Here is a 14,858-nt window from a genome sequence, read left to right as displayed (position 1 = left end):
TCTTCCAGGAAGTCTCCAGTCTGAGGAGTTGGGGTTCTGTTTCCTGGGAAAGTGTGAGCATTGTCTTTACATTCTTTTAAAGGAAGGAATCTCTCCAGGTGGCTTTATCCTTTTTTTTTTTTTTTTTTTTTTTCAGGAAGAGAAAACCACAAGGTGTTTCAGACATGAAATGCTTTTGTCATCTGTTAATTTGGGGGTTTTGTTTGGTTGGTTTTGGTTTTTATCTTTTGTCTGATTGGCTTTGGTTTTTAAAAGCAGTGTACATGCACATACTTGTTCATTATCGTACTTTTCTTAATGCATCTAGTAATGTGACAGGCTTTTACAGAGGGACTAAACTGGGTCCCCAAACAATTCTGCGGTTGTGGTCCAGTCCTTGAGGGTGAGTCATAATTCCACATACTGAATAATATGCTGAAATACAGAAGAGAACCTTTCTGGAGGTTTTTTACTTATGAATTGATTATGTAAATACAGATGATCATACACGGTATTCCAAAGTATATATTTTGACTGGCAAATGTTTTCAGCTATGTTTCATTCAAGGTAATATAAAAGTCCTGAGGGATGAAGTTGTAGACCGTTTTACTCAAATATGAGTGAACTTGCTTTAACTTTCCATCCTGTAAAGCAAAGCAGATGGCTGAGGGGGAAGATGCGATGTGTTGTCTTGTGTTGGTTTTCACCTGGGAGTGTCACTGGAATTACTCAGGAGATGAGCATTGAGTATGCTGGTGCCAGTTCTTTCACATATTCACATAGATCCTTTCGTTGGGTTATCGTGGTTTGAGATTTGGTCAATTGGAATTTGAGTGTTTGCTTATAGAGACCTTTCCCAGTGTGAAACATGGACCTTGGATATCATTCCTGTGGTAAATCCAAGTGCAGTTTGAAAGCACTGTAGGGTTCTTGTGGCATCTTTAAGCATGGTGGCAAAGTATTTGGATTACTCCCAGTATTAGCCATAGGGAATAGCTGGAGGGTGAGGATTGCTCTCCTTTGCTTTGCAAGTATTGTTGGAAGTTTCTCTCTTCAGGGGTGTGTAAACACAACCAGTTTGTAAATGATGATGGGGAAATATTAGTGCTGGAAATGCACTCCAACTGGTAGTAGGCTACTGGCCTGCATTACTGAAAAGGTTGGCAGGTTGCAAGAAGAGGGGTCAAACATTGATGTACCAGGAAGCAGAAGAGAAATACTAAATTTTAATTGCTGTTAAAACCGGGAAATTGAGTGGGGTACTGGTGTGACTGGGAAACATACCTTTTTCTTTTCCCTTTCTTTTTCTCTATATTTAGGAGGGCTTTTGAGCTACCGCTCTGCTGCTGAACAGCATGCAGTCCTTTCGGGAGCAAAGTAGTTATCACGGAAACCAGCAGAGCTACCCGCAGGAAGTGCACACCTCATCCCGACTGGAAGAGTTCAGCCCCCGCCAGCAGGCCCAGATGTTCCAGAGCTTTGGAGGAGGTGCTGGCAGTGGACGTCGTGGAGCAACAGGAGCCTCTACAGCAATGCCTGGTGAGAGCTCTGGCCATCAGAGCTACCAAGGTTTCAGAAAAGAAGCAGGAGAGTTTTACTATATGGCTGCCAACAAAGATCCAGTGGTGTCAGGAGGGCAGCAGCCACCTCAGCGCAGGCCTTCTGGACCAGTACAGAGCTATGGGCCCCCTCAAGGGAGTAGCTTTGGGAGTCAGTATGGGAGTGAGGGACATGTGGGCCAGTTCCAAGCACAGCACTCGACCCTTGGGGGTGTATCCCACTATCAACAGGATTATACTGGTCCTTTTTCTCCAGGGAGTGCCCAGTATCAGCAGCAGGCTTCTAGCCAGCAGCAGCAGGTGCAGCAGCTGAGACAGCAGATCTATCAATCTCATCAGCCTTTACCCCAGGCTTCCAGCCAGTCTGCTTCTAGCACCTCACACTTGCAGCCAATGCAGCGTCCATCCACCCTGCCTTCCTCTGCTTCAGGCTACCAGTTGCGAGTGGGTCAGTTCAGCCAACACTATCAGCCACCTTCGTCATCCTCCTCCTCCTCTTTCCCTTCTCCACAGCGTTTTGGCCAGTCAGGACAGAACTATGATGGAAGCTACAATGTGAATTCTGGGTCGCAGTATGAAGGTCACGCTGTGGGTTCCAACGCACAGGCCTATGGGACCCAGTCAAACTACAGCTTTCAGACTCAACCAATGAAAAGCTTTGAGCAGTCTAAGCTGCCCCAAAGTGGGCAGCAGGGGCAGCAGCAACAGCACCCACCTCAGCATGTAATGCAGTATTCAAATGCTGCCACCAAACACTCTCTTCAAAGTCAAGTGGGACAGTACAGCCAGACTGAAGTTCCTGTAAGGTCACCGATGCAGTTCCACCAAAACTTCAGTCCAATCTCTAATCCATCTCCTGCTGCGTCTGTGGTTCAGTCTCCAAGCTGCAGCTCCACCCCTTCTCCACTCATGCCAGGTGGAGAAAATCTCCAGTGTGGGCAGGGCAACATGTCCATGGGCTCTAGAAACCGAATCCTGCAGATGATGCCTCAGCTTAGTCCTACACCATCAATGATGCCAAGCCCCAATGCTCATGTGGGTGGATTCAAGGGGTTTGGACTGGAAGGACTGCAGGAAAAAAGGCTCACAGATCCAGGACTGAGCAGCCTGAGTGCTCTAAGTTCTCAAGTTGCCAATCTGCCCAACACAGTCCAGCACATGTTGCTCTCGGATGCCTTGGCACCTCAGAAAAAAAGTTCCAAAAGATCATCCTCTTCCAAGAAGGCTGACAGCTGCACCAACTCAGAAGGCTCCTCCCAGGCAGAGGAGCAGCTTAAGTCTCCCATGGCAGAGTCCCTGGATGGTGGCTGTTCCAGTAGTTCAGAGGATCATGGGGAAAGGGTGAGACAGCTGAGTGGCCAAAGCACCAGCTCAGACACCACTTACAAAGGGGGTAATTTAGAGAGACCCAACTCCTCACCAGCACAAAGCTCTCAGAATGAGCCATCAAAACTCAGCAGCAGTCCTGCAGCTAGGGAAGATGTGGCCTCACCTGATGGGAAGGAAGCTGTGGTGGCTGTGGAAAATGCCCCAAAAGTGAATGAAAAGGCAGTTGGGGTGATTGTCTCCCGGGAGGCCATGGCGGGAAGAGTAGAAAAGTCAGGTGGACAAGATAAACCTGCACAAGATGATGTTTCCACAGCCCCTCAGGCACCAGCTAGCACTAGTGGAGCAAAAGAAGCTGGGCATGCAGGGACACAGCAGGAAAGTCAAGGGGGAGGTAAGGGGAGCAAAAGTGGTGATAACACTAACCATAATGGGGACGGGAACAGCCAGCCTGGTCACGCAGTTGTTGGGACAAATTATCCTGCTAGAACAGAATCTTCCAAGTCTCCTGGCAGTTTAAGATACAGCTACAAGGATAATATAGCACCTGGTATACAGAGAAATATTGGTGGTTTTCCACAGTATCCATCTGGTCAAGAAAAGGGGGATTTTCCAGGGCATAGTGAGCGCAAAGGCCGTAATGAGAAGTTTCCTAGCCTCCTACAAGAGGTTTTACAGGGGTACCACCACCATCCAGACAGAAGGTATTCCAGGAATGCGCAGGAGCATTCTGGGATGGCTGGGAGTTTGGAGGGAGCCATGAGGCCCAATGTTTTAATTAGTCAAACCAATGAATTGACCAATAGAGGCCTCTTAAACAAAAGCATGGGGTCCCTCCTGGAAGGCCCTCACTGGGGTCCCTGGGATAGGAAGTCTGGTAGTGCAGCTCCGGACATGAAGCAGATAAATTTAGCTGATTACCCTATTGCTAGAAAGTTTGATGTGGAGTCTCAGTCTGCTGCCCATGAGGCAGGAGCACTCTCAGAGAGGAGATCAGTGATCTGTGACATATCTCCATTAAGGCAACTTGTAAGAGATCCTGGCCCTCACCCCGTGGGACACATGGGTCCTGAGGCCAGAAGCGGAAGGAGTGAACGTCTTGCCCCTGGCTTGAGCCAATCAGTAATACTCCCTGGTGGTTTAGTATCCATGGAAACAAAGATGAAAGCTCACAGTGGGCAAATAAAAGAAGAAGATTTTGAACAGTCAAAGAGCTCAGCTAGTCTCAATAATAAAAAAACAGGAGACCATTGTCATCCTGCTGGCATCAAGCATGAATCTTTTCGAGGCAATGCCAGCCCTGGAGCTGCAGTCTCTGATGCTGCTCCAGACTACATGCCCCAGCAGGACAGCAGATTGACACAGATGAGACGAGGACCTGGCAGAACTGGAAGGGGTAAATCACCCTCTCAATATCAGGACCTTGCTGATAAGCTGAAAATGTCACCAGGCAGAAGCAGAGGCCCAGGGGTAGATCTGCATCACATGAACCCACACATGACACTATCTGAAAGAGTTAGCAGGGGCTCCTTGCATTCTGTCTACCCTCAGAATTCGGAAGGCCCATCTCTGGCTTCAGCATATCACACAAATGCTAGGCCTCATGCTTTTGGTGACCCCAGCCAGAGTCTGAATTCCCAGTATCATTACAAGAGACAGATATACCAGCAACAGCAAGAAGAATACAAAGATTGGGCAAGCAGCGCTGCTCAGGGTGTGATTGCTGCAGCTCAGCACAGGCAGGAAGGAGCAAGGAAGAGCCCAAGACAACAGCAGTTTCTGGAAAGAGTAAGGAGTCCCTTAAAAAATGACAAGGATGGAATGATGTACCTCCATGGTAGCTCTTACCATGATACTGGAAGCCAGGAAGCTGGGCGCTGTGTTGTGGGGAGTGACAGCACTCAGAGCAAATGCACCGAACTGAAACATGGCAACCAGAAGTTGCAGCATCATGAAGCTGGTTGGGACCTCTCTCGGCAAACTTCTCCTGCCAAAAGCAGCGGCCCTCTTGGAGCAGCCAACCAAAAAAGATTTTGCCCTCAAGAAAGCGATGGACATCGACGAGAGGAATCTACAGATTTGCCCAAGCCTAGTAATGCTATGCTTAGGCTCCCTGGCCAGGAAGACCAGTCTCCTCAAAACCCGTTAATTATGAGGAGGAGGGTCCGTTCTTTCATCTCTCCAATCCCTACCAAAAGACAGCCACATGATATGAAGAACAGTGGCAGTGAAGATAAAGGGCGACTGATGACTTCAGCAAAAGATGGAGCTGATAAAACATATAACTCCTATGCCCATTCATCTCAGAGCCAAGATGCTGGCAAGTCAGTTGCGAAGGGAGATTCCTTCAAGGACCTGCCAAGTCCTGATAATAGGAATTGTCCTGCTGTTTCCCTTACAAGTCCGGCAAAGACCAAAATATTGCCCCCAAGAAAGGGGCGAGGATTAAAACTGGAAGCTATTGTTCAAAAAATTACATCTCCTAATATCAGGAGAAGTGTTTCTACCAACAGTGCTGAAACTGGTCCAGATACTGTCACTCTTGATGACATCCTGTCCCTCAAGAGTGGTCCTGAAGGAGGAAATGTGGCTGGACATGGACCAGAGGCTGAGAAGAGAAAAGGAGAGATGTCAGATCAAGTGGGGCCTGCAAACCAGGATACAGCTGGTGAAAAAACTGCAAGATCTTCGGAAGAGTGGCAAAGCAGCGGGGATGATAAAAACAAAAAAGAGGTCCCTGAAACCGCCAGTATTGGTAAAGAGGGAGCAGGATCCAGTGCAGCACCACCACCTTCTCAGAAGTCAGGTGGTCAGGGAAGGTCTGATGGATCTGTAAGTGGAGCTGGAACTCTGACCTTTTCTGACTCAAAAACAATTTCCCCTTCCAGTGTGTTCATTTCTGAACCAAATCCAAAGCCTGAGGAAAAAGATGGAGATGTGACAAACATTTCACCCAAGCCAGATGGTTTCCCTCCAAAGGGATATTTCCCCTCTGGAAAGAAAAAAGGGAGGCCAATTGGGAGTGTGAACAAGCAGAAGAAGCAACAGCAACAGCAGCAGCAGCAGCAGCAGCTGCCCGTGCCCCTGCCTCCCCCACCAGCACCATCACAGCCTGCAGAAGGGGCAGCTGCTGGTGAGCCAAAGCCCAAGAGGCAAAGGAGGGAGAGGCGAAAACCTCCAGCACAGCCACGGAAGCGGAAGCCCAGACGGGCTGCTCCTATTGTGGAGCCTCAAGAACCAGAGATCAAGCTTAAATACGCTACCCAGGCTGTAGATAAAACTGACTCCAAGAATAAGTCCTTCTTCCCTTATATTCATGTGGTAAACAAGTGTGAATTAGGTGCTGTGTGCACAATCATAAATGCAGAGGAAGAGGAGCAGAACAAATTGGTGAGGGGTCGGAAAGGACAGAGGTCTTCAACACCCCCTCCTAGCAATGCAGAGAGCAAAGTGCTGCCCACCTCCACCTTCATGCTGCAAGGCCCTGTAGTAACGGAGTCTTCTGTCTTGGGACATCTCGTTTGCTGCCTGTGTGGCAAATGGGCCAGCTATCGTAACATGGGTGACCTTTTTGGTCCTTTCTACCCCCAGGATTATGCAGCTACCTTGCCCAAGAATCCACCTCCAAAGAGGGCCACAGAAATGCAGAGCAAGGTCAAAGTACGGCACAAAAGTGCTTCTAATGGTTCAAAGACAGATACTGAGGAGGAGGAGGAACAGCAACAACAGAAGGAACAAAGAAGCCTGGCTGCTCATCCCCGCTTTAAGAGGCGGCACCGCTCTGAGGACTGTAGCGGAGCCTCTCGGTCACTTTCAAGGGGAGCTTCTTGTAAAAAAGCAACCACTGATGGTGGTAGTGCTGGTGAAAAGACTCCTTTGGACTCGAAACCGTCTATGCCCACTTCAGAAGGTGGCGCTGAGCTGGAGTTACAAATTCCTGAACTACCTCTTGACAGCAATGAATTTTGGGTCCATGAGGGTTGTATTCTCTGGGCCAATGGGATCTACCTGGTCTGTGGCAGGCTCTATGGGTTGCAGGAAGCTGTGGAGATTGCAAGAGAGATGGTGAGTACCTAACCTTGCTATACAAAATTATTTTCTTTCATTAGCAAATATATGCCATTTGGAGTACTGTTTTTCCTTGTTCTTCTCTCATATCTTAAACAACCATCTTTTATCTTTAATAAATCTCTAGTGGTGTCCTTTTGATGGCCTCACTTAGATCTCTGCTACCCGATCAGATAAGATTTTTTGGACATCAAAAAGGTGGGTGCTTATTACCTAGTAACAGTTCTGGATGTCCAAAGGCTTTGTCGTGACTGATCTCTTTGCCCTTCCTTCTGTTCTGTTAGATATTTAATGATCTCTAGGGCTCTTCTTGGACTCAGGGAGTGAAAGGACAAGTGGTAGCAGACACAAAGTGCAGCAAACAAAATTCTAGTTCAATTAGGCAAAAAAATTCAGTGAGGGTAGTCAAACATTGGATTGAGGGAGGAGAAATGATAGAAAAGCTGTGGAATTGCCCTGGTTTTGGAGATGCAAGATTTGGTTCTGGGCAAAGCCCTAAGCATCTTTACATCTGAAGCTGGATCTACCTTCAAAGTTAGCTCTGTTTTCAGCAGGGGCTCCTTCTAGTGTGAGTTATTCTGCACTGTAATATATACTGCACACCTGTAGGAGAATTTGCAGTCCTTACAAAATAAAGCGGATAGAGCAGATTTGCAAAGAGGTCTATAAGCATTGAGTGAAATATGTGTGTGGTTACTATTGATGAATTCAGCATTCACAAATGATACTGATAATTGGCTTTCTCCAGAGCATGAGTATACGAGTGAGAAGAAATAGGTAAAATTAAAGCAGGTACAAAGGAAAAACTTGATTCACAGCTGCCTGGTTGTGGATGGACGTACTCACTGTTCTTGATTTCTGAGGCAGACGCTGATGATTTAAAACGGTTATGTGCCTTGCTTTGCTATCATCAGTATCCTGCATCCCTTTTTTATGGTTATCTTTTTTGTATTGTTCTCTGTCTCGGGTCAGACCGTGGAAGAGGCATAGAGCTACTTTTTCCTGTTGCCTTCAGGTTCTTCCTTTTCTAAACAGTGTTGGGATCCAGTTTTTTTCTTCTTTCCTCTGTATTGTTACATACAGCGTGCTTGTTTCCTCCCCATGAGCTTTGTCTCTTCAAGTTTGATTCCTGGCTTGTTCTAAATTTTCGCTCAACTGTTCTTTGACAGTAATTACATGCTTCTTTGCCCTAACTTGATTTGGCGTGCATTCTTGTTTCTAGTTTCTAATTAAACATAGTCAGTTAATTTCATTTGGTTTTCATCGAGCCATGCCTGTGTGCTCGTTCTGAAGCAACTGCTGAATTTCTTCTCTCTGATAATTGCAAGGTTTCTTCCCGGTTCTCCAGCACTGTTTGGGTTTTACTCGCAATGTGGCCATGCTTTCATTTGTCTGGTAGTTCACCAATACTTTGAATTTGTATCTCTTCAGCCTGATGTTTCCTTTTTACTGTATGTAGGGTGTCTCTCTCACTTAGGATTCTGGTTTTCCCTATAGCAAATTCCTTCTTTACGAGTTCTTTAACCATTTGAGTTATCCTCCAGTGATCCTTTTTGTGTCCCCATTTGTGCAAAGGACATAAGCCCAGCTGTGCTAAAACATGCTGTATTGAGAGGCTCTAATCAAACTCGTTAAACAATAGCGGTCCATTATCCACGTTTTTATATGTATTTTGCATGTTGTTTGGCATCTAGTTCTCTTTCTGCATGGAATCTTTATGACTTTCTGATTGAATATGCTTTGGCTTACCCTTTATCACTTTCTTCCAACTGTTACAATTGTCTCCTCCTTACTTGTAAGACTTTTTTTCCTGTTCTTAACCCTGTTTCATCTGCCCTTATGGCACCTTACAAAAATACCTCCTTACCTCCCTTGAACTTTGTGTTCTTTTCCTCTATCCTTGCTCTTTTCCGCTTATCAGTTGCTCAACTCCTCTGTCTTTTCTTTTCCCTCATAATACCAGTAGAAATAAGTGTTTCTCATTGTTTTTAAAAAAGTACAAAATGCTTGCAGCCTCTCTTGTATTTGCAACTACCTCTTAATTTCCTTTTTCTTCTTTCATCTCAAAGTTGAGTGCATTGTCTGGGTCTCTTACCCTCTACCGTGGCTTCAGTTGTGCTCTATGGCAATTGTAGTCAGTGTTTTCGGTGATCTTTTCCCAGTTAAGGTTCAGATCCAGTGCTTAATTTTCCAGTTTTCTGTCGACTCCATTGTCACTGTCAGCTGTGCTGCTTTTAAAGTGTTGTTCCGTCTTGTTTTCTGTCTGTGTCTTTTGATTACCTCCTTGCTTTCCATTGTATTCTTCAGAGGCTGTTGTTCATTACTTCATGCTTTTTCTGTGGGACTCACTGGAGTTTGCTTGTGCTTTTCTTCCCTTTATCCTGGAATACCATGCTTTTGAGTAGCTTTTGGTAACTCAGTCACTTTCTTACAGAGTCTTGTAGAGCTTCCTTTTTTCTCTAGATTCATGTTCTTCTGGCACAGATGTAAAAATTGTTCTTGAATTCATAGTTTTCAAAATCTCACTTTAAAACATGGCTCTTAATCTACATCATCCTTAATCCATTGTCTGTCATTTTATTCTGATTTTCATGTCACTCAGATTCACAATCTCATTTGATTTTAAAATTATTTCTTCCTAATCCTTCCTATTTAAGGCTGCAGGAAATACTGTTTACTTTCTGTATATGATAAGTAATATGTAGTCTTTCAGTGCTTTCCACTCTCCTGTCTAGGTCCATTTTTAATCTGTTTGTAAGACTGAACTTTCAGAGTCAGGGACCATTGTCTTGTGTGTACATTTTGGTTTGTTATATAATCATAGAATGACTTGACTTGGAAGCGACCTTGGAGATCAAACCCCTTGCTGTGGGTAGGGGCACCTCCCACTAGGCCAGGCTGTTTAGAGCCCCATCCAGTCTGGCCTTGAACACTTCAAGGAATGGGCTGTCCACAGCTGCTTGGACAACTTGTTCCAGTGCCTCACCACCCTCACAGTAAAGAATTCTTTCTTAATATCTAAGCTAAACCTACTCTCAGTTTGAAACCATTCGCGCTCGTCCTGTCGCTACGTGTTCTTGTAAAAAGCCTCTCTCTTGTATGTTCCCTTCAGGCACTGGAAGGCCACAGTTAAGTCACCCTGAAGCCTCCTCTTTTCCAGACTGAGCAGTCCTAGTGATCTCAGTCTTTTCTTGTAAGGAGAGGTGCTCCATCCCTTTAATCATTTTGGTGGCCTCCTCTGGTCTTGCTCCAGCAGGTCTATGTCCTTTTTGTGCAGAGGACCCCAGAGCTGGATGCAGCACTGCAAGTGGGGTCTCACCAGAGCAGAGGGGCAGAATCCCCTCCCTCACCTGGCTGCCCATGCTGCTTTGGATGCAGCCCAGGGTACAGTTGGCTTTCTGGGCTGTGAGTGCACGTTGCTGGGTCATGTCCAGCCTTTTATCCACCTGTATCCCCAAGTCTTGGCAAGACTGCCCTTGATCCCTTCATCTCCCAGCTTGTGTTGATACCAGGGTTGCCCCAACCCAGGTGCAGCACCTTGCACTTGGTTTTGTTAAACCTCCTGAGATTTCCATGTGCCCACTTTTGAGTCTGTCCAGATCCCTATGGCTGGCATGCCCTCCTTCAGGTGAGTCAAGAGCACCACTCAGCTTGGTGATATCTGCAAACTCACTGAGGGTGCACTTGATCCCTTCATCTGTGTCATTAGTGAAGACATTAAATAACACTGGTCCCAGTACAGACCCCTGAGGGACACCACTGGTCACTGATGCCCACTGGGACTCTGAGGTGTTGATCTCAACCCTCTTGATGAAACTGTCCAACCAATTCCTAATCCATCAAATCCGCCACTCTCCAGTTTGGAGCGAAGGGTGTTGTGTGGGACTGTCAAAAGCCTTACATCTCAAAAGCATTACCTATAAATTATATTCTCAACCTTAGGTTGGTCAGGCAGGACTTGCCCTTTGGTGAAGCTGTGCTGGCTGTCCTGAATCACTTCTGTGTCCCCCATGTGCCTTGGCATAGGTTCTAGGAGGATCTGTTCCATGATCTTCCCAGGCACAGAGGTGAGGCTGATAGATGGTAGCTCCCAGGGTCCTCCTTTCTGCCCTCTTTAAAGATGTGTACAATATTTCCCTTTTTCCACTCATCTGGGGTTTCACCTGACTATGAGCTTTTCGAGTACCATGGAGCGTGGCTTAGGAATTACATCAGCAAACTCAGGAATCTGGGGTACATCTTTTTGGATCCCATAGACTGATGTACATTCAGGTTCCTCAGATGTTTGTGAACCTGATCTTTGCATGCTGTGGGAGGGACATTTGCCTGCCCCAGTCCCCATCCTGTCATTCATCCACTTGAGAGGTATGGGAAGAGAGGTTGCCATTGAAGACAGAGGCGAAAAAGTTATTGAGTACCTCAGCCTTCTTGTCCATTGTTAGCTGTTTGCTGCATTGTTTGTGGTGGGGGTACACCTTCTTTGTCCTTCCTTTTCTGGTTAACTTAGCTATAGAAGCCCTTCCTGTTATTCCTACATTCCTTTGCAGGTTCATTTCCAGCTTTCCCTCAGCCTTCTTCAAACCATCCCTGCACAGCTGAACCTCATCCCTATACTCTTCCCTCATTACTTGTCCTTGTTTCCACGGCCTGCATCTTTGTTTCTTTCCCTTAGTTTGACCAGGGGTTCCCTACTCAGCCGTCCAGTCTCTCTCCTTCCTTGCTCAGTTTCTTGCTCCTGGGAATTGCTAGCTCTTGAACTCTATGGAAGACTTCCTTAAAAATCTGCCAGCTCATTTCTGCTCCTGTGTGCCTGGAAGCAGTCTCCCAGGGTACTCTATTGACTATCTCCTTAAGGAGCTGGAAGTTTGTTTTCCTGCAGTTCAGAGGCCTAACTTTACTCCTTGCCTGACCCATATCCCTCAGGATGGCAAAATCCACTGATGCATGATTGCTCCAACCCAGGCTGCCTCCCATATTGACATCCCCAATTAGTTCATTTGCACTGGTGCTCATCAATCCAGTATTGGGTTCCTTCTGGTAGGGCTACCACCTGGCTCGAGAAGGTATTCTGCATGCATTGCAGGAGGATTGCCTGCAGCTTCTCTTGGCACTTTGCCAGTAGATGTCAAGGTGGCTGAAGTCCCCCAGCAAGACTGGAGTGTGTGAGCACTATGCCTCCTGTAACTGGGGCAAGAAGGCTTTGTCAAGGCTTCTTGGTCAGCTGTAGCAGACCTCAGCCACAAGGTTCCTTTTGTTGTCTCAGTGTCTGACTTTTACCCAGTCTTTCAACCTGCTCACGACTGTTCTTCAGAGACAGCTCTTGACACTCAATGCACCTCTTGATGTAGAGAGCAGCACCTCCACCTCTCCCTCCTTTCTGTCTCTTCTGAACAGCTCATAGCCATTGGTAGTCAAACAATTTGTCCCACCAAGTTTCAGTAATGGCAGAAATGTCATTACAGCCCCTCCTTTGGTTTGTTGCCCACGCTGCGTGCTTTGGTGTAAAGGCACCTTGGCCAGGCTGTTGCCTGTGTCATCTTCCTGGAGAAAAACCCCTTAGCTTAATTCCTGTGAGATATTTCCCTGCTGTATCCCTGCTGGCTTCTGTTACCTCAGGAGTCCCTGGCTCACCTCTGTAAGATTCCAAGTGTGCCCCAGTGTGGCCAGCACATTTCAGAGTCAAGGGCAGAGTGCCTTCACTAGCACCCTGTCCCTCTAACCTTTGTATCTCATCCCACAGCTTGGCAATGACAAGCCTAATACTGTCCCCCTCCCAAAAAATCAGAGTTCAAAGCTTGATATTGTGTCTCATACACAGAGGAGCCCAGCATTACATTAGGATACTGTGTTTGTAACATCCATAAGAGTAATCCATTTATCACCCCTGTGACAAATAATGGAAAAGGTTTTCTTCTAGTGTTTTTCTTTGCCTCTTGCAGCAAGCTGTTGAGCTGGGTTCTCCTCTGAAAGCAGTGTATCCTCCTCCCTTCATCTCACAGAGGGTAATGTGCAGCACTGAGATGGCCATGGGTTATTCAGCAGTGTGCTTGCCAGAAGCCATCCCCAGGCAGTGGAAAGGTTCTCTTGAGCTCAATTCTCCTGCCCTGCTGCCTGAGGAAAGCCTTCTGGCTCACACAGCTGATTTCCTATGGTTGTTGCATATGCTTTTTCTTTACCTTCTCTGTGCTTTGCAGATGCATTTTTCTCTCTCTTTTTTTTTTTTTTTTTTTTTTTTTTTTTTTTTTTTTTTTTTTTTTTTTTTTTTTTGTCTGACATGCAGTTTGTTAGTGTTGCTGTCATGGAAAAGCAGATGTGCAAATCAAATAGCTGCTTCCTGCCAGGAACAAGTAGATGTGTGCACAGGCATGCAGGAATGTAGCTCTTGGATTTTGTCTGCAGATAAGGAAGGACATTAGCATATGGTATATGAGGGGTCATGATCCTGGAAGTGAATACTTCATGTATGTAACTCATTCTGAGGAAATTAAATACTCCCATAACTAAAAATTGCATAAACTGTCTGTGGTACCGACAGGGTAAATATGCACCAATTTTAACTGAATCCATACCGTTAAGTGAGTTGAAATATTTTCTTTAGACATCTGGCTCAGTTGCTGTTGTTATGCAGCACTCTAGTATAGAAATAGGAAACTTAAACCTCTAGTCAAAGGCCACTGGTGTAGAGGTAGTGATATAAGTAACCCCTCCCATGTTTCTTCTTCTCAGACAAGCTCACCTATTTTTCATCACATGAAAGCTTATTACAGATTTTTTTCCTGAACATCTCTTTCTCACATGCTTTCCAGAAGCAGAAAATATTTTTTCTTGCCAGATTGTTTCTTATATGAATAAATGTCTGTCTTACTGCTGGGTTTTTTTTGACAACTGCCCCATAGTCAATCTCAAGAAAAGATTTTTACATATGTGAAGGTGCTCAAAGATCAAATTGTACCAGAACCTCTAGAAGAATTCCTGAAAAGGTGATGTCTTAAAAACATTTATCAAAGTGAAGTGACTGTCATGAGCTTTGAGCTTTCCTTGAAGTCTGTTTTCACTCTGGACTGAAAATGGTGTGTGTTACCTGCTAAGCAGCAATCCACGTGGTTTCCAGAGTGCTAGAATCTGGCTTTCTTAAAGGCAAAAAGGTGTTCCTTTTACTCTGGTCACTCTGGTTCCTTTTACTCTGGTCACTTTTTGATTCTGAGAGTGTGATCCAGTTAATTGGGCTGCTTCAGCTGCAGAATGACTTAATCCTCCCACTTATTTTGAGGCTCAAATTAGATACCCCAGCAGATGAACCTAACTGCCAAGGAGCTTGTGTCTCTCAAAAACTGTTAATGCATAGTAACAGTTCTAAGTGGCCTTCATGCAATTAGGCTTTTTTTTTGTTCCAATGCTGATGAAATCTTAAAAAATGCCATTTCCTGAGTGCTAGGTGAACCTGTTACTTATAAAATGTTTTCTTTCAAATACTGAAGGTGGCCAGAAAGTTCCCTGTCTTTTTTCCTCCTTTTTCCTCCTGTGTGTGTCTATTTTTTCACCACTTTTCTATTAATGAGAAGCTCATTTCCATGGAAGATGAAGTATTGGTTACCTTTGAGTCACTTTAGTAGTCAGCAGTTTTAATGTTCAGAAGAATTGATGGTCTTTATTCTCAGTTTTAAATATATGAAGCTGTAAGTGAAGAGAAGAAGAATGCAAAGAACATTCTTTGTATGAAGTTGAATCCAAGATGGTTCAGCTATTGTTTCCTAAAAAGCTGTTCAGTAGGAGGTGATATGCTGTTTCTTACAGGGCTTTTTTATAAGACATGTTTTTTCCCAAGGCAGAGGCTCTTGCCTAGCACATGTATTACTTCTCGTTGGGATGGGTTTTTTTGTTTGTATTTTTTTTTACTTCTTCTTCTTCCCCTGCTCTTATCAGAAT

The 14,858-nt window shown here is 45.4% G+C and overlaps 1 protein-coding gene across 10 annotated transcripts in view; it reads left to right on the top strand.

Moving 5' to 3' along the window:
- TCF20 (transcription factor 20) overlaps positions 1-14,858 on the top strand; it is a 118,281-nt gene that overhangs the window by 70,134 nt on the left and 33,289 nt on the right. For 8 of the 10 annotated variants that reach the window (XM_066319815.1, XM_066319817.1, XM_066319821.1 and 5 more), the window contains exon 2: positions 1,299-6,929. In XM_066319815.1, coding sequence (XP_066175912.1) covers positions 1,335-6,929 — 5,595 coding nt within the window. In that variant the 5' untranslated portion in view covers positions 1,299-1,334. Of the gene's footprint in view, positions 1-1,298; positions 6,930-7,059; positions 7,131-14,858 lie in introns of all 10 variants that reach the window. The other 2 variants (XM_066319824.1, XM_066319823.1) reach the window with 1 other exon arrangement.

This window comes from Sylvia atricapilla, chromosome 5, assembly GCF_009819655.1.
Source record: "Sylvia atricapilla isolate bSylAtr1 chromosome 5, bSylAtr1.pri, whole genome shotgun sequence".
In the NCBI taxonomy this organism is placed as follows: Eukaryota; Metazoa; Chordata; class Aves; order Passeriformes; family Sylviidae; genus Sylvia; species Sylvia atricapilla.
Note: the sequence above shows the minus strand (reverse complement) of the source record. Positions and strands in the feature narration are given on the sequence as shown.